The sequence below is a fragment of the Polypterus senegalus genome, chromosome 17 (assembly GCF_016835505.1).
Source record: "Polypterus senegalus isolate Bchr_013 chromosome 17, ASM1683550v1, whole genome shotgun sequence".
Lineage (NCBI taxonomy): Eukaryota > Metazoa > Chordata > Cladistia > Polypteriformes > Polypteridae > Polypterus > Polypterus senegalus.
Genome location: NC_053170.1, coordinates 82093103 through 82113635, shown reverse-complemented (window position 1 = coordinate 82113635; position 20533 = coordinate 82093103). Strand labels below are relative to the sequence as shown.

The window sequence follows — 20533 nt, the reverse complement described above, 5'->3', positions numbered from 1 at the left end:
GCCTCTTGGTCTCAGGATCGTACGAGTATTCAAAAATCCATGATTCATCACCTGTGATCACACGACTAAAGAAATCTTGCTCATTAGCGATTCTGTCAAGAAGATCAAGACACTTGTTTTTTCGATTGTCCTTCTGCTCAATTGTGAGGTTTTTCGGCACCATTTTGGCACAGACCTTTCGCATGTGCAAATGTTCAGTCAAAATTTGATGAACGGTAACTCTGTTCAAATTTAATTGTTCACTCAACATTCTTAATGTTAAACGACGGTCTGATCTCACAAGAGTGTTCACACGTTCGATGTTTTCATTGGTTTTCGAAGTTGAAGGCCTCCCTGAACAGTGTTCATCTTCAACGTGTTTTCTGCCTTCCAAAAATGATTTGTGCCAGCGAAAAACTTGAGCTCGGGATAAAGAATGTTCCCCATAGGCCTGTTTTAACTTTTCAAACGTCACACTTGCCGATTCTCCAAGCTTAACACAAAATTTAATGGCACAACGTTGCTCCAAATTCCGCTGTTCCATTTTGCGTGACGCACAACCAAAAACACAACTTCGCTAATAGCAGTCACAAAAATCACGTAGTTAACGGAAGGAGTTGAAACTCGCACTGAGCTATCGGACTGATACACGTGCTCTATCAAGGACAACAGCGCAGCGTTGCCAGATCGCTTGCAATGTTGCCAGTCTCATTATTTTTCTGCCACACGTACAATAGTAAATGAATAAGAAATTAGCTTAGGCATTGCAAAAACGCAAGTGTTACTGAATAATACTGAATAATAAATTACAAATCAGTAATTATTACAAGCAGTAATGGCTGGTAGAAACACTAGTAATCTCTTGGCTATATTTTTAAGTCAATTCAATTTTATCTGGACAGAAAAAAAAACTATCAATTTCTATCAAAAACATGAAACTTCTGTTTGTGCCCAGACTTTTTTTGACTGGTAGTGTACTTCATATTTGATGCTTGTAATTGCTGATTTTTTTTTTTTAAATACTGGGAAACAGTAGCTACATTTGGAGGTCAGGAAAATTGCCAGATATGTCAACTAATATTACAGAAAGATATAAAGAACCAGAGACTTAACAAAAAAAAAGAAACTGAAAATAGTATCTAAATAATGCAATAAAAGTGCCCGATCATACAAGGTGCTGTGCCTTACTTACTGACTTGCCTGTTTGAATGTTCATGCTGACTGGCTGATCAGCATCAAACGTAGAATGGCGCTAAAAAGCTGTAACAGGGGGTCCTTTTTCAGGGCTGGATAATATGAAAGAAACCTGCCTTCTGCTGCAGTCTTAAATGACCCCTGCATCTGAAGCCCATCCGCCACAATGAATAATGATCATAGTTCTGTCAGTGCTGTAACGCTGGTAGAAAGGCCAATAGAAGGCAACTCAGAGTCTGACCAGCTTAAAAAAGCCAGAAGAAAGAAAGGCCAATACGTTGAGAAGCTTAAAGAAGCAGGAGAAAGGAAAGGCCATTCAGATTTCTTGCAATATGAAAAACACTGAAAGTTTAAGGCAGATAAAGAGAAATGCAACAAAACATGGGAGATGAGCTAGCTAAAGTACAAGGTTTTGAAGAACTCAGTCAGAAATTATTGCCTTTGACTTCTAATGAGGAATGAAAAAGCACTGTGATGCGTCTTTAACTAAAATATATTGTAAATGCATTCGCCGGAGACAAAGAACACAGAGTATATAACATGCAACTCTATGTTCTAGAAAATCAGAATATGCATATGTCAAAATTGCCTAGAACTTCTCAAGCCTGGAGACAGCCTTTTTAGAGCTGGCTCAGAAAAGTCACATCACTTATCCATTTCATCCTCATAGTCAAATGCCTAAGTGCTCAAAAAGAGCAGAGTAGTACTTGTTACCTGCTCCGAAATTTAAAAAAAAAAAAAAAGAGTAGCACTTTAGTTTAGGTACTGCAGAAATGCAGCTATTACTCATTTACTCCTACATAATAAGACCTTAACACACACTTCTTTGGGTCTTAATAACATAGAGCATCAGTAAAGTTGTTACTCATCTCGGTGCAGTGTGGCATTTGGTATTCTGGTAAAATTACTTATGAATATGTAGGATCACAAATCTTATACTGAAGTATGCAATATGAAGAGACATATGTCTCACTTAAAGCCACTTATGACTATTCCAAAGTGAAGTCATTTTAGGTGGCCATATCACACAAATGGATAATCATTTGTGCTGATGCCTTGTAACTGTTACTAATACCAAAAGAAGCTTTTGTTAAGGTCTTGTTACATAAGTGTGAATGAGTGATGGGTGTATTTTGCAGTACCTAAACTAAAGTGTTACCAAAACAAGTTTTAGAACGTGGAGCACAGCTAAAGGCCAAAAAGGGATCAGATAGCAACTGATGAAGCGATGACAGAATTCAGAGAAAAACTAAAAATGTTTATGAGGTAAGCTACCTATGTCTCATATAAAAACAGAACACACAAAAAAAAAAAGAAGAAAGTCTGGTTGAGTCAGACTTATCGGCAGAGGCAAGATCTGAAGCGGTACAAACAAAACATGGCAGCAAGCAGGGACAGGATAGAGTAATTGACAGCTACAGAATCAAAACATAAGCAACAGGGCACTTAAAGAACAACAAAAGTCTTCCAAACATACCTGCGTCAACATTCCACTGCAGCCTGTTGGCATGTTCATTTTTCATTCGTGAATTTGACAATTATGTGGACTGCAATTTTAACACTGATAAAGCTTCACTAATTAGAGCAATTTACATGAGACCTTGCCTGAGGCTTTAGACACTTACCTCTAGAAGAAGGTCATCAGGAGGCAAGGAAGGCATAATTACTAACAGAAATCAAGTTCAATTAGCCAGAGCATGCAGTGGATTCAGAAAGTATCCAGACCCCTTCCATTTATTTCACAGTTTGTTTAGTTGCAGTCTTATGCTCAAATCATTTAAATTAATGTTTTTCTTCATCAAAAAGCGATTAGGAAACCAAAGGAATGGCATACACTCAGTCCCATCATCCAGAAACCACGCTGCAGATGACGGACTAATACATCTCAAAGCCGCACAGGACAACATCCTCTTTTGACAATGCTGCTAAATTTCAGTATGCTTTCTAATAATAAATATGCACACATCCCAACTTTGTCTATATTTTCTATTTTATTTTAATAAAACCCATGCTGCATTTAAAGGTCCATACTTTGTCTTTATATCCAGAGTGAGCAAAGCAATAAAGTAAATACAGGGTGTAGGGGAGATTGCCACTCTTTTTCTACAGGGTTATCAGGATGAGGAAAGACACCCCAGTATGGTGGACATCACAGTGAAACTAAAGTATCATTGGTTGGTAAGTGGTTTTAAGTGATGTATATTAGCCTCCATGTGTCAAGGCTGTTCTTGGGGATTAAAGGGTGTCAAGCATTTAGGACTAGGTTACATTAGAGATTAAGATATTTATTGTCACATACACTGCAGGAGCTTAGTGAAATTCTTGTGCCACAGTTGAAGTGCTGTATAAATAAGAGTAGCATAAGATAAATGAACAAATACAGTAAATAAGAGTTAATAAAAAAGTTAACATACACAATTACACGTAAACCAGCAGGTGGGTACAGTACACAGTGCTGGACAGTTTGGATGAGCTTGCTAGGAATTAAGTGACCTTCTGTCCTGGGGAAGAAGCTCCTCATGAAGCGAGTGGAGCAAGTGGTGAAGCACGGGTAGCACTTCCCAGAACTCAGAATTGAAAACAGGTGGTGAGCTGGATGGGTGCTATCAGAGATACATGATTCAGCTCTCCTCAGACATCTGGTCTGGTTTAGTAGATGGTATGAAGCTGTGGAAGGTCAGCCTCAATGATTTTAGAAGCTGTACTGACAATCCTTTGGAGGAGTTTGGAATCCTGGCAAGTCAGATTACCAAACAATAGCATGATGCATCTGGTCTGGATACTTTCAATAGCACAGCAGTAAAAGTTCACTAGTTTGGTTCCCACTTCAAAGCTCATTAGACACCTCAGAAAAAAAAAAAAAGGTTTTTGCTGGGCCTTTTTGAGCATGCAGGTGGTTTTCACGGACCATGAAAGGCAGTCTGTGATTTGGACACCCAGGAACCAGCTTAATGTCGTTAATTAAATCCTTAACGTAGGATTCTTCCTAGAGTTGGCCACCCAGCCAAACTGATTGAGCAGGCGAGAAGGGTCTTGGGTTACAGAGGTGACAAAGAACCCAACGGTCACATAAATAAAGCATTAGATGTTCTCTGCTGAGATGCTGAGAACCTGTTGGAAGCATACCCATATCAGCAGCACTCCATCAATCAGGCATTAATGGTACAATGGCTATACAGAAGCCACTCTTGCTAAACTGTATTTAAGAACTGCATGGATTCTGAGTGCATGAGGAAAAAGATTCTCTGGTGTGATAACATAAAAATTAAACTTTCTGAACTGAACTCGAGGCACTAATGTATATCTAGCAAAGACCAGGCACTATTCATCACCTACATAATACCATCCCTATAGTGAAGCATGGTGGTGGCAGCATCTTCTTATTGGGTACTTCTCAGCAGCAGGGACAGATGGACTTTTCAGAATTGAGGGCAGGATGACTGCAACCAAATACAAAGAATTCCTTCAAGAAAATCTGCTCCAGAGTGCACAAGACCTTTGACTGGAGCAACAGTTCAACTTTCAGCATTACAGTAACCCGAAGCAAGCAGCAAATGCAATACAGGAGTGGTTTCAGGATAAGTCTCAGATTGTCCTTGAGTGGCCCAGCCAAAGCCCAGACGAAAACCCCAATAGAACATCTGTGGAGTGACCTGAAGATGGCAGTTTACAGATACTTCCCGTACTATCTAATGGAGCTTGAGGGGAGCTGCCAGAAAGAATGGGATAAACTGCTCAAATCCAAGTGTGTAAAGCCTTTAGAGATTTACCCAAGAAAACTCAAAGTTGCCATTGCTGCCAAAGGGGGCTCTGCAAAGTAATGGATTAAGGGTCTGAATACTCCAATGAATGAGAGATTTCAGTTTTTGATTTTTAATACATTTCTAAAACTTTCCAAAAAAATATTTTCACTTTGTCATTATGGATTATTGAATGTAGATTTATGAACAGAAAATGAAAAATTATCCATTTAAAATTAAATATATAACACAGTAAAATATGCAGAAAGGGGCTTGCATCCTTTCTAATTCCACTGCATTTCTAATGTAACAACAGAATGATAGGAGATTAACAGAAACAAGGACTGATAGATAAACTACAAGAAGCATGCAGTTCTTATACTGTGTATGTGTATATCAAATGTTCTAATGTATGGGATTAGTAACATAAATAGTAATTTTTTTTTTTTTTTTTTTTTTTATTAATTTTATTATAATCAATACATAGTAATCAAGTTTTACAAAAAAAAGAATTATGCTAAGAACAGATCGATCCCCACCCTTGAGAGAGAGAGCAAGCCAAATGGTGTAAAATTTAAGGCTTGTAAAAAATACCTAAATCAACAAATTCTCTGTGCTTTATAAACTCATTTCAAAATATTACTGATTAGATCCTGCCATGTTTTGAAAAAGTCTGCACAGATCCTCTAACTGAGTATTTGATTTTTCCAATTTTAAATAATATAACACATCAGTTTCCCACTGACTTAAAGAGGAGAGTTTGGGTTCTTCCAGTTTATCAGAATAAGTCTGCGTGCCAACAGTGTAGTGAATGCAATCACAATTTGTTTGTCTTTCTCCACTTTAAGACCCTCTGGAAGAACCCCAAACACAGCTGTTAATGGGTTAGGAGGGATTGTGAGTCCAAGACTGTCTGAGAGGTAATTAAAATTTTTGTCCAGAATAATGTTAATTTGGTGCAGGCCCAGAACATGTGACCCAGTGAGGCTGGGGCTTGGTTGCAACGTTCGCAGGTTGGATCATGCCCTGGAAACATTTTGGAGAGTTTTAGTCGAGACAGATGTGCTCGATATATAATTTTGAGTTGTATAATTGTATGCTTTGCATATGGAGCTTGAGTGAATTCTCTGCATTGCTACTTTCCACTCCTTTTCTGATATATTAATTGAGAGGTCATTTTCCCAGTGTCCTCTTGGATCTTTGAAAGGAAGGGATTGTAAAAGGATTTTATATATTGTAGAGATGGAGTCTAACTCCTTGAAATTGAGCAATAATTTTTCCAGCGTGGATGAGGGTGCAAGATGAGGAAAATCTGGAAGGTTCTGTTTAACAAAGTTCCTGATTTGAAGATAGTGAAAGAAATTTGTAGCTGGAATGTTAAATTTGGAATGTAATTGTTCATAGGATGCAAAGGCGTTGTCTATATAAAGATCTCTAAGCAAGTTAATTCCAAATTTTTCCAGATATTAAAACTGCATATGTTTGTGAGGGTTGAAAGAGGTGGTTCTTTTGCAGGGTGCCACAGAAAGAAGCTTCTCCGTCTTAAAATGCTTTCTACATTGGTTCCAGATTCTAAGTGAGTGGAGCACAATTGGGTTATTAGTGTATTGCCGATAACGTGTGTTTATTGGAGCACAGAGCAAGGAATACAAAGAAGTACTGCAGGATTTTACTTCTATTGCGGTCCATGCCTGTGTATGTTCTTCTATTTGTGTCCAGGTTCTTATCGCTGTATATTTGCCCAGTAATAAAACTGGAAGTTAGGTAGAGCCATGCCACCTTCTGCCTTTTGTCTTTGTAGGGTCGCTCTTTTGATGCGTGGATGTTTAGAATTCCAAATAAATGAGGTTATTGTTGAATCTAATTGCTTAAAGAACGATTTATTAATGTATATTGGTATGTTTTGAAATAAAAAGGAGCTTAGGAAGAATATTCATCTTAACAGTGTTAATTCTTCCAGCTAGTGTGAGATGAAGGGTTGACCATCTATGCAAGTCTTGTTTAATTTTTTCCATGCAGACGAAATTTTGTTGATAAGAGCTTTATGTTTACTTGTGATGTTTACCCCGAGGTATTTAAACTGTTCTGCAATGATAAAAGGAAGGGTGTCTAATCTAATATTATATGCTTGCGAATTCACGGAAAGAGTACACTTTTATTCAGATTAATTCTGAGACCAGAGAGCTTTTGAAATTCTGTGAGTGCTGCTAAGACTGCAGGCACAGAATTTTCTGGGTCCGATATATACAGTACCATGTCATCTGCATATAATGAGATTTTCTGTTCCAGTCCTTCTCTGCTAATCCCCTTTATCTGATCAGTATTTCGACAATGTATTGCCAGTGGTTCAATGGCAATTGCAAACAGCAGTGGTGACAAAGGGCATCCTTGTCTTGTGCCACGTTCTAGTTTAAAGTAGTCTGAGCAAATGTTATTGATGCAAACTGAAGCTTCTGGGTTAGTATACAGTAATTTAATCCATGCACAAATGTTGGGCCAAACCCAAACTTCTCCAAAATAGTAAAAGGTATTTCCATTCAATCATGTCGAATGCTTTTCTGCATCCAATGATAATAATATTTCTGGGGTGTTTGATTTAGTTGGTGAGTATATTACATTAAACAGGCGTCGAAGATTTGAAGATAAGTGTCGGCCCCTAATAAATCCAGTTTGGTCTTGTGATATTACGAGGTAGCACTTTCTCCATCCTTCTAGCTATGATTTTAGAGAGTATTTTAACGTCGTTATTCAGAAGTGAAATTGGTCTGTATGATGCACATTGTAATAAGTCCTTATTTTGTTTTGGAAAGACAGTGATTAGTGCTTGGCGAAAGGTTTGTGGAAGAGATTGGTTATCTCTGGCTTCTGTAAATGTTGCTAATAGGAGGGGAGCTAGCTGAGCGGAGAATTTCTTGTAAAACTCTGCAGGGTAGCCGTCAGGGCCTGCTGCTTTTCCACCTTGGAGTGACTTTATAGCATCCAGTAATTCTGATAATGACAGAGGTTTATCGAGTTCCTCCACACTAAAAGCGTCAATTTGTGGTATCTGTAATTTATCCAGAAATGCATTAGATTGTATATTGTCTTCTTTAAACTCAGTAGTATATAGGGATTTATAGTAGTCTCTAAAAGTGTACATTATATTTTTGTGTTCGATGATTTTATCTCCATTAGTGTTAGTAATTACGAGATTGCGTTGCACATCTTGCTTGTGAATTTGTTGCGCTAAAAGCTTATTAGCTTTCTCTCCATGTTCATAATAATGATGTCTGGATTTGTAAATTAGTTGTTCGGTTTCTTTAGTTGTCAAGAGGTTTAATTCTGAATGTAGAGCCTGCCTCCTCTTATGTAGAGTCTCGCTTGGTAGTCTGGCATGTTCTTCATCTATTTTAGTAATTTCGCTTTTATCTCTGCTACTTTCTTCGCTTCGGATTTATTTCTGTGGGAAAGATATGAGATAATCTGTCCTCTTAAGAAGGCCTTAAGAGTTTCCCAGAGTATTCCTGCAGAGATCTCAGGGGATGTATTTGTCTCTAGAAAGAATTCAATTTGTTTGGATATAAATTCAGTACAATTCTCGTCAGCTAATAGAAGCGGATTGAGGCGCATCTGCGGGGTGAGTGTATGGGGCTTAGTAATTTCAGCTCCAAGATCATCGGAGCATGGTCTGAAATAACAATAGCATCGTATTTACAAGATTTAATCTTAGGCAAGAAGTTATTATCTATAAAGAAGTAATCAATCCTTGAGTAGCAATGATGTACTGGTGAGTAGAAAGAATATGTTCTTGAATTTGGGTTTAAAAACCTCCAGGGATCTGATAAGTTGTGATCAGTTATAAACTTTGTAATTATCTTTGCGGTGTTAGTTGCCGTTCCCCCTGTGGAGGAAGTCTTATCTAAAAGTGGATTTAGAACACAATTAAAGTCCCCAGCCATTATAAGTTTATGAGTGTTCAGATTGGGAATGGATGCAAATAAATTTTGTATAAATTCCTTATCATCAACATTAGGTGCATAAACATTTATCAAAATCATTTTACAGTTAGATAAGTCTCCCATGACCATCACATATCTCCCTTCAGGATCCAATACTACATCTGATGCTACAAATGGTACTGTTCTATGTATCAGAATTCCCACCCCTCTAGTTTTCTTTGTGAAACTAGAATGGAACATTTGGCCAGTCCAGTCTTTTTGCAGCCGGAACTGATCCTTACTTAGTAAGTGGGTTTCCTGTAAAAATACTATTTTAGCATTTAGACCTGTTAGGTGAGCAAGTACTTTCTTTCTCTTTAATTCGTGATTCAGGCCTTTAACATTCCAGCTTACGAAGTTAACTGTCCCATCATGGAGACACTGATTCTGAGTTTTTGATGTCATTTATAGTCTTAACTGGAAGTGAGATAGTTTAGGTTTTAATTTCCTATTCCCCCAAGAGTTGTTGCCATGCAGCTTATTATTACGTTGATAGTTATAATTATAAAGATTGAGATGATAGATTAGATATAGATCAAGCCTGCTCTCTAGTAATATTTTTTTAACTTAAAATGTAACAAAGATTTAAACCTTAAGCAGAAATATCATTAGCAGGAAAATAATCTTCAACTGTACTGCATTATCTATTTTACTTTTCATTTATGTGTGACGTGTTTTCGATTTGAATTTCACTATAACTTTAAAGAAAAGACAATTCAGACTGCAGAACTTTTTTATGGCATACCCATCATATTCAATGCTATTCAGCAGCTTCAAAATTTTGGAAACTTTACAGAAACCCAGCAACACCCATAACTGCTGTCATTTACCTACGAATGCTCTTTGAAAGGGAGGCCTGATGACGAAAGGTAGAACGTCGCTCCTGTCCACTCTCACTCATCACTGGCTCACCCATCTCCTGACGGATCAAACTCTTCCGGAATGAAGACCTTGGGATCTGCTAGGGACGATAAAGCAGACTAGTCAGGATGGAGATTGTTACTCCTTCAGGGATCAAAGTCAGCCTTAAACTATGAAGTATAAATGAAGAGGTTGGAACATTAGGGAATTGTTACTTATGACCTCCAACCTTCCTCACATCTGCTATGAAATCCCACCTCTGCCTTCTTGTTGCTATTCTGTTCAGCATCTTCATGGGGTGGCAAATGCAGGACAAGACTTGGAGGCCTGAGGTTCTTCAGACGGCTGTCTAGCTGGTCATCATTTTTGCTCTGTTCGTTGAATGCCATCTTCACTGTTGGAAGTGGAAGCTCTTTAACTAAAAAAACATACAAAATTGAGGGAGTGGGAAATAAATACAAATGCCAGATAACCTGTTTTAATTCATTTACAACCTGGGAAAGGATGGATGCTGTAGGACTAGGAATTAGAGAGTTCATTTACAGCTTGGGAAAGGAGGAAGTACAGAGGCACTTAAAAGATCAAACTCTCTGATCAGAGTCATTTGTCATTAGGACAAGAGAGCCAATCAAATGTGTGTAACCTTACATGTCCCAAAACCCCACGTGTGCATTTCAACATACAGTAAATACGGTTCATCCAGGGGACCAAAGAAAGCGATGACAGAAGGGCAAATGAGGAAGCAATGTCAAAGATCAAGACATGTGTGAGCATTTCATCTGGATGTTAGAGAACGTAATTTATGAATAACACCAATCACTAAATCAAAAGCTGCCCAGAACAACATCCACCCTTTGACATTTATGACTTTCAGTGAGTTTTTCTAAGACTGTTTAATATCCAGACTTTCTAATTTTTAATATATTTTCTTCTGTTTAGTATTGTTATCTATACTAATAAAAGGCAAAGCCCTCACTTACTCACTCACTCACTCACTCACTCACTCACTCACTCACTCACTCACTCACTAATTCTCCAACTTCCCGTGTAGGTAGAAGGCTGAAATTTGGCAGGCTTATTCCTTACAGCTTACTTACAAAAGTTAAGCAGGTTTCATTTCGAAATTCTACACGTAACGGTCATAACGGTCGATAACGGTCAACAACATCCGCCATGTTGAACTTTCTTATTTATGGCCCCATCTTCACGAAATTTGGTAGGCGGCTTCCCTGCGCTAACGAAACCGATGTAATACTTATTTCGATGGTATGACGCCACTGTTGGCCGCCATATTGAACTTTCCAACGTCACTGATTCTCCAACTTCCCATGTAGGTAGAAGGCTGAAATTTGGCAGGCTCATTCCTTACAGCTTACTTACAAAAGTTAAGCAGGTTTCATTTCGAAATTCTACGTGCAACGGTCATAACGGTCAACAACGTCCGCCATGTAGAACTTTCTTATTTATGGCCCCATCTTCATGAAATTTGGTTGGCGGCTTCCCTGCTCTAACCAAAACCAATGTACATACTTATTTCGGTGGTATGATGCCACTGTCGGCTGCCATATTGAACTTTTCAACGGTCTTTGTTACTTATGGGCCCATCTTCAAGAAATTTGGTACGTGGGTTCCCAACGCTAACTGAATCCTACTTACGTACATATATATGTCCATAGCCTGCAGCTCGGTCACCGTGTGAGGCGGCGTTGGGTCCCCCATCCCAACGCCTCCCACGTTGTTGGCTGCCTGCCTATATAAGGCCGTCCGTCGCTCCAGTCTCTACATTCCCTTCCTTGCTACGCCACGGGATTCACGTCTCCCTGCTGATAACTACGGCCTTTTAATTTAACCCACGGCTTCTCCGCTGTTTTATTGTTCATTTATTACGATTATAGTTATTGTGTAGGTATTTTAGACTTACTTTACATTGTTCAGGTACCCATTTCCTTTATCATTCCAACCTTACCCCCATTAACATGTTTATCGAGGTGATCACCATCGATCAAAGAACTGTCATTTACCGAGTGGTTTCCATGCCCGGAGATGGCACCTGCCTTTTCCATTCTCTGTGTTACATATTGCACGGCCGTATCAGGCTCACTCTTGATATCTGGAGGAACATTGAGTCTTATGTATTGAATGACTGGGACAGGTTCACGGTGTGGACTGATGACGGTACAGGAGATAATTATACTACACAGGAGCACTAGAAGAGTGAAATGCTTAAGCCCTTCACCTATGCATCTGCATGCGAGTTGATGGCTGCTGCTGAATTGTTCAGTTGTCGCTTTCAAGTGTACCGAAATGGCCAAATATTTTACAACTTTCGACAACCGCCCATGCCTCTTAAACATCTTAGATTCACAGGTGACGATTTCAGTAGTGGACACTTTGATGTTTATGAATGTTTAAACTCTCAAAAGCTGGATGTGAAGTTATCGATGAAACCGGTTGTATGCTTACAACGCTTGACAGAGGCCGAATGTCTCTTCAACACAAGTCCTACAAATACTGTCGTAATTGAAACAAACCATGAAACTCAAACCGATTATGACAGCAGCAATCCAAGCTGTGCGATTTGAAACAAGATTACTGTTCACATGGCCAACTGCATGTTGCATGCTCAAGAGTAAGCTCAGCGCACAGCTTGGTCATATTACAACTGGAGGGCCGATCTCACAATGTGGTATACAAAGAGATCCATAACAAATAATTATTGGCATATTTTCCCTCAGTTTAAAAAGGTTTAATTTTCTTCTTAATAAAAATTTTAAGGCAGTACTTTGCCGCTGCGAAGCGCGGGTATTTTGCTAGTATGTTAATAAATACCACATTGGATCACAGGAGTTACCTGTTAAAAATCGTTTCCAAGATCATTGGACCAGAGTGAAATTAAGAGTGAGATGTCTGAAGGATGATATGCAGAAAGCAGACGACTTCGGAGTGTCAGAGAGAAAACGTAAAATCCCAGAACACGACAAACAGAGAAAGTGTGTATATTGTGAGCCAGCAGACCGAGATTTAAATATACTAGTACCAGTACACCAACACAGTGGAGAAATAAATGTTAATAAACTATATTTAAGAAAAAGTTCATTTCTGTTTAGTGCTTTTAAATTATGGAACTCAGAGTACCACTGTCACTAAGTGAAAAAAGTCAGTATTCAGGTTATTATTAATGCAGTCCACACTGATTTAATTATCATAAGACAAAAACAAGAAAGAATTAAAAAAAAAAAGTCAACTGTAAAAGCCCATCCATGTTTGTCTGTCTTTCTATTTTTACCAGAAAAACTGCTTACTGATAAGCTGCAAAGGTTTCATTTTGACATGCGTTTACAGAAGGATTACCCAAACAAACAAGAAAAACCACAGACGCCCACTTCTGTTATTTGGCAGTGCAACTTTCCCACTGGATTTATTTAAATTTTAAAATTTTACATTTTGCCAAAAACAGTGCCAAGTACCATGCTTATGACTTTCAAAGGGGTAGAGCCTTAGGAACCCAAAAACAAGTGAAAAATCTCTTCATAACAAATTGTTAAAAACAAAGTAGTAATGGCAAGCCTTGTACTTGAATGTTCAGGGCATCCACATCTACTGTACATTGAATCAATCACATTTACTCTGCCAACCAATTAAGACAGATTAAATGGACAATCAAAGCTGAAGGGTTCTGTGCAGTGAATTACCTGGGATGGTGTCATCTGCCAGCTCTGGTATTTACTTTGTCTTATTCGTCATCTCTTGCTGTTTGTTTCGTTTACAACAAGAATACACTAACAGATACATTTTAGGATATTATTGATGATGGATATTCCCCCTGGCAAATCTACAGTTTCCTTCTATACACAAATTGCACCTACAATTGTGTTTACTTAAATCGCCAGTTCATACAGTACCCATCATTTGTTCTGCATGGTCCCCCCCTATTTCAGGGCTCCATAATGTTTGGGACAATTGGTGTTACAGGTGTTTGTAATTACTCAGCTAAAAAAAAAAAAGGCTGAAGCTGTGGCTGAACTTGCCATACCAATTAACCCTTTGTACAGCAAAGTCTCCGTCAAGCAGCATGCTACTGGCTGTCACAAAAAATGGCGAGCACGACTATGTTGGGAGGTTGGCACACAGTTGCTAATAATTTTCAGTAATGTAAACTGACATCCCCCGCAATGAGATCAGCAACTGTGGTCAACCAAGCCTGGCATACCTGATGACTAAAACCCGAGCAATGTGACATCAGCTTTAAACATAGAAACCTTTTTGCCAATTAGCTTAACTTTAAGAAACAAATAAGAGCAACTTACACCCTAGCTCTTTTTTTTTTACTATTTCCTATTTGCTTTAAATATTAACATAGCATACTGCACATGTGAATATCAGAACAGTATGTTCATCTTTTATTGTGTTCAGACTGAATATCTTAACTTTTTTAAATAGGAAGTACTCATAGAAAGTGTGCTCATTTGAGTGGTGACCTTTTAGACGACTAAGCAAAATTGGGATATATATCTATTATAAAAAAAAATCTTGGGGAGGCAGACTAGGGAGACGAGACGTCATCTTCTCAGAAGACAATATGAAGTCATGCGAAAGACACTAACTTGCTCCCAGCTCTTAAAACAATGACAAGCAACACGCAAAACACGCAGCTCACGGCAGGTGATCCGACAACTTCTCCTTGCGTGCGTTCAGCCACTCTAACCCCACCTCTTCACAACGCGAGCAGCAGAGACACGAAGTGGCAAAAAGGACAGCGGCTGTATAGGCTTTAAAATGATCGACGGGCAGCGTAACAGCAGCTGCCACCGACCCCTTCACAACACAAGCAGCGTTATACGTCCTGCGAGACAGACATTTAACCACGCCCAGGGCCGGAAATAAAGGACAAGTATTGTTTTTACAACGTCACGTGAGACCAGGCAGTGAGCCATCATTTAAAACAAGTCCATGGACATCTAACCTAGCAGTTGTTGGATTGCTTTTGGCAGACATGCATCATGTGCTCCCAGCTCTTAAAACAACAACATGGGACAAGCAGAACAGGCAGCTCGTCAGCAGTAGAAAGACAGCAGATGATCCGACGGCATCTCCTTAGCGTGCGCTCAGCTGCCCCCCCTTCACAATGCGAGCAGCATTATACGTCCTACAATAAAGAGATGTAACCACGCCCGGGGACGGAAATAAAGGACAAGTATTGTGTTTACAAAAGTTTTTAAAGTTAAAGTGAAAATAATGCATATGAAACAATTCCCCTGAAAATAACAATCTTGTTCAATTTTATATCCAGTAATCCAAACACAGGGGTGGGTGAGAGAAGCGATCAGGGGGCGGAGCCCTCTAGTGTGCATATATATATATATATATATATATATATATATATATATATATACACACACACACACACACACAGGTCAAATAAGTTAAAGGAACACTGAAAAGACATCAGATCACAATGGGGAAAAAATCTTGCTGGCTATCTCTACTGATATGGTCTGAGTAATGTGTTAGGATGCCACATCGTTTGATGGAAATGAAAATTATCAATCTACAGAGGGCTGAATTCAAAGACACCCCTAAAATCAAAGTGAAAAAATACTGTGGCAAGTAGGCTAGTCCATTTTACCGAAATTTCACTGCAGCAATTCCAAATCGTACTCAATAGTTTGTATGGTCCCCACGTGCTTGTATGCATGCCTGGCAACATCGGGGGTGGGCATGCTCCTAATGAGACGATGGATGATGTTCTGGGGGATCTCGTCCCAGATCTGGACCAGGGCATCACTGAGCTCCATGACAGGCTGAGGTGCAACCTGCCAGCGCTGGATGGACCGAAACAATGTCCCAGACCTATTCTATTGGATTTAGGTCAGGTGTGCGTGGGGGCCAGTCAATGGTATCAGTTTCTTCATCCTCTTGCCACACGAGGCCGGGCATTGTCGTTAACCAGGAGGAACACAGGACCCACTACACCAGCATAGGGTCTGACAATGGGTCCAAGGATTTCATCCCGATACCCAATGGCAGTCAAGGTGCCATTGTCTAGCCTGTAGAGATCTGTGCGTCCCTCCATGAATTTGCCTCCCCAGATCATCACTGACCCACCACCAAACCAGTCGTGCTGAACGATGTTACAAGTCAGCATAACATTCTCCACGGCTTCTCCAGACTGTTTCACGTCTGTCACATGTGCTCAGGGTGAACCTGCTCTCATCTGTGAAAAGCACATAGCACCAGTGGTGGACCTGCCAATTTTGGTATTTGATGGCAAATGCCAATTGAGCTCCACATTGCCAGGCAGAGACCCCAGGCCCACTAAAGCAGGTTTTCCCAGCCTCGGTTCTGGGGGCACACAATGGCTGCAGGTTTTTGTTCCAACCAGCTTCTGTTTTTAATTGGACTCCTGGGTTAATTAAATGATGTGCTATTTCCCATGTTCTGGGAACAATATAAAAATTAGAAAACTAAGTTTGTTAAACAAAATATGTTAATAATAATTAATATAATATTAAAATGTACCAAGCAGAAATATTTCTAAATGTCTTACAAATGCAAAAATCATGCTGCTGTGCTTTTCTGAATGTAGAATAAAAGAAAAATACCAGCTAATTAAATGAGATCAGTGCTATCAGGTGTTGTCACTGATTAGGAATCTGGTTGGAAAAAATCCTGCAGCCACATTGTACCCCCAGGACCGAGGTTGGGAAACACTGCACTAAAGGACGTCGGGCCCTCAGGCCACCCTCATAAAGTGTTTCTGATCGTTTGGTCAGAGACATTCTCACCATTGGCTTGCTGGAGGTCATTTTCTAGGGCTCTGGCAGTGCTCATCCCGTTCATCCTTGACAATCCTGCTGATGGGTTAAGGACTTTCTACGGCCCTGTCCAGCTCTCCTATAGTAACTGCCTGTCTCCTGGAATCTCTTCCATGCCCTTGAGACCGTGCTGGGAGACCCAGCAAACCTTCAGGCAATAACATGTATTGATGTGCCTGCCATCCTGGACAAGTTGGACTACCTGAGCCACCTCTATAGGTTCCAGGTATCACCTCATGCTGCCAGTAGTGACACTGACTATAGCCAATGAAAAACTAGTAAAAACAAAAACAAATGAGGAGGGAAAAATGTCAGTGGCCTCCACCAGTTAAACTATTCATTCCTGTTTTGGGGGTCGTCTCTTTGTTGCCCGTCTAGTGCACCAAAGCAGATGAAACTGATGAACAACCCCCTCTGCTACTTAACTGATCAGATCAATAGCCCACAAGTTTCATTAACTTGATGCTATATTCTGATTAAAAAGTGTTCCTTATTTTTTGAGCAGTTTATATAATTCTCTTTTCAAAGACAACTGCAAAACAACTGTTGCACTGCAGCTATTTTATACTTGTTGGCATTTACAGTGAAAAATGACTAAGCTGCCAAAATGATACTCAACAAACCACATAGTACTTAGCATTATAAACCGCAGAAGCAAGACTGCTCTCTATCTATATATTTATACTTCACATGTCATCATATTAGTCTACATATACAAATTATTTTATATGGGTAGCAGTACTGATAGAGCACTAAAATGATGTCCAATTTATTGTGTACCCTACTAGTGTGCCAGCTCTGTGATGCAAATGGAGTATCACTATAGATGACCGAGCCGTTAAGGAATATTTAACTAACAAACTGTATGCAAAAATTCTGCTAGTTTGCTCAAGATGAATGAGGATTTCATAATAAATCCTTATCCTGTCAACAAGTGTGTGTGAAGGCAGACAGCCATACAGTAAATTCAGAGAAAACGGGGCGTGCTTTTGCCTCTGCAGAATGCTGTGTGAACTGTCGAATCCCACTGAAGTTTTGGAGAGGGTTTTGCAGTGACATACTACGGGCTCAGCTCCTGCTCACTTTTGGCAGTCACTGGGATTGTCAGTCTCTCAGCTTTACTTTGCCTTTTCTTGCAATTTCTGTGACAGCCAATTACTTCATCTGAAGACTAGATACATTTTTATAAACCATCCATTAACATATCTCAAATGCACAATGTTAATGTGATTAAAAACAATTTAATTCATATTCTGTTTGTGAAGACATATTTAACCATAGTAACTAACAAGACCAGAACACTTTAGACAACTTCTATGCTCGACTATAATAGTAACAACTAGGCTACATTGCTCTAAAAAGCTCAAGAGACCAATAAAACACTACACAAAGTGTTTTTGGTTAATTAACGATTTCTTTACTCATTTGATGTTATTTTTAGAAGTAAGCTTATCTTCTGCCTTGCAGCTCTTGTTTTCCACAAAGTCACATGAAATGTCAAGTGTCTGCCAGAGTCTGTGAAGCACTCAAAACAAGCAAAAAGATATTGGTAAGAGAAAAGAGGAAGACCAGAACACACAGACACTATGCAAAACTAATAACCATGGTCCCAAAACATCATCTGAAACCTCAGACATCAATTCTCTTTGGAAAACCTGGGCTCAGGAAACAAATAAGTGCTGAATTAACCACTCAGGCCACATTCTGAATGCACTAGAACAGTGGTTTCCAAACTCAGACCTGGGGACACAATGTGGCTGCAGGTTTTTGTTCCAACCAGATTCACAATCAGTGATAATAATCGATAACAACTGATCTCTTTTAACTAGCTGTTTTTTTTTTATTACTCTTCTCTTATTCTGCATCCACAAAAATGCAACAGTATGGTTTTTTACATTTATAAGACATTTAGAAATATTTCTAATTTTTCTAAAGCTATAAATGCTTAAGTCTCTTTTGTTGTTTTCCTATTATTTTCCCTTTTCCTGTGCAGTTTGTTCCCTTCATTTAACCCTAATAATGACAATTAACAGCCAGCCTAGCAGACACCCAGGATGATGAAAGCTGCAATCACTTCAGTGTCAGACCCACTAACTAGTAAATAATCAATTAAATAACCAGAACACCTGGAAAAGCAGAATTAAAATGAGGTTGAAAATACTGTTAACTTAAAAAAAAAAAACCTACATATTCCCCATATAACTGCTTATTACATTTTAATAAAAAAATCTACCAAACTTAGTTTGTAATTTCTACTTTGACTCCAAAATACAGAAACTGGGAAATAATGAATAACTCAATTAGGCTAAGAGTCCAATGAAAAATGGAAGCTGGTTGGAAAAAAAACCTGCAGCCACTTTGGGTCCCCAGGATCGAGTCTGTGAGCCACTGCACTACAAGATCTAAGAAGACTAACAAGGTGTTTGTGTCCACAACATTTGGTGCAGCAAATAACTGTTACTATACCAGATATTTTACATTAACTCTTCATCCATTTTCCTAAGGACTTGTCCTGGTCCGAGCCATGCAGTGTTGAGGCACACTATTTAGACAAAACACTGGCCCATTTCAGAGCACACTTGCACACATAGCCGCTGCACACTTCACTTAAGAACACCACCAGCATCTAAATGATGTGCTTCAGCAGCACTACCAGCCGCACCATTGTGTCACTGATAAATACATTAGGGATTCTGAGAAAACAGAGTCACTCAGGTGGGGGCAATGTACAGTCCTTTAATTAAATCACCATTGCCCAAATAAAGCCAATTTCTACAAGAAGCACAATTATTACAGTTCTGACGTAACTGCATCTCAAATAGCAACCAAGGTCTTGGTTTAGGATAATGCTTTGTTCAGTGGATTAGCAAAGCATTGGGAGACATTTCTTAGTGTTTTTGTCTGTGCACAATTAGAAACATTAGAAAAACCTTAGATGAGAACAGGTCATTCAGCCCAACAAAGCTCACCAATCCCATCCACTCAATTTCTCCAAAACAATGTCAAGTTGCGTTTTTAAGGTCCCTCGAGTCCTGCTTTCCATCACAATGCTTGGTAACGTATTCCATGTGTCTACAGTCCTCTGTGTGACAAAAAACATCCCAACGTTTGTGCGACATTTACCCTTAGTGAGTTTTTAATTGTGTCCCTGTGTTCTTGAACTCATTTTAAGGTAAGAGATTTCATCCACTGGTCTAATTCCCTTCATCATTTTAAACACTTCCATAATTTCTCCACCTAATCTCCTTTTCCTTAACCTGAACTGGTTCCCATCATTCAGTCTTTCCTCATAATTCATCCCGTGTAGCTCTGGAATCAGCCTAGTCGCTCTTCTCTGGACATTTTCTAGGGCTGCCATGTCCTTTTTTGTAGCCTGGAGACCAAAACTGTACACAGGACTTCAGATGAGGTCTACCCAGTGTGTTACAAAGTTTGAGCATAACCTCCTTGGACTTTGTACTCTACACATCAAGGCGCAATATAAACTCACATTCTGTTAGCTTTCTTAGTGGCTTCTGAACACTGTCTGGCAGTTGATAGTGTAGAGTCCACCAGGACTCCCAGATCCCTTTCATGAGGTGAGGTGTACTTTTGATTTTCAGGCCTCTCATTTTGTATTCAAACCTAACATTTTTATTCTTCCATGCAATACTTTACATTTGCTTACATTAAATTTCATCTGCCACAAATCTGACCAAGCCTATATGCTGCCCAAGTCCTTCTGTGATGATTCAATGTATTATAGATTATCTGCCAATCAACCTAGCTTGGTATCATCTGCAAATTTAACCAGCTTGTTACTTATACTCCTATCAAATAATTTGTATATATTAAAAATTTGCAGTGGCCCTAGCACTGACCCCTGTGGAACACCACTCTTAATGTCAGCCAAATCAGATAAGGTTTCTTGCACGATAACCCTCTACTTCCCGTACCTGCGCCAGTTCTGCATCCGTCTACAAACACC

General features: G+C 39.3%; 1 protein-coding gene across 3 annotated transcripts in view; it reads right to left on the bottom strand.

Annotated features, from left to right (window-relative positions):
* The window catches only part of LOC120517231 (inactive rhomboid protein 2-like), a 54171-nt gene that overhangs the window by 21901 nt on the left and 11737 nt on the right, over positions 1-20533 (bottom strand). For 2 of the 3 annotated variants that reach the window (XM_039739409.1, XM_039739407.1), the window contains exons 2-3: positions 10009-10169; positions 9721-9851 (exon numbers count right to left, since the gene is read on the bottom strand). In XM_039739409.1, coding sequence (XP_039595343.1) covers positions 9721-9851; positions 10009-10140 — 263 coding nt within the window. In that variant the 5' untranslated portion in view covers positions 10141-10169. The remainder of the gene's footprint in view (positions 1-9720; positions 9852-10008; positions 10170-20533) is intronic. The other variant, XM_039739408.1, reaches the window with a different exon arrangement.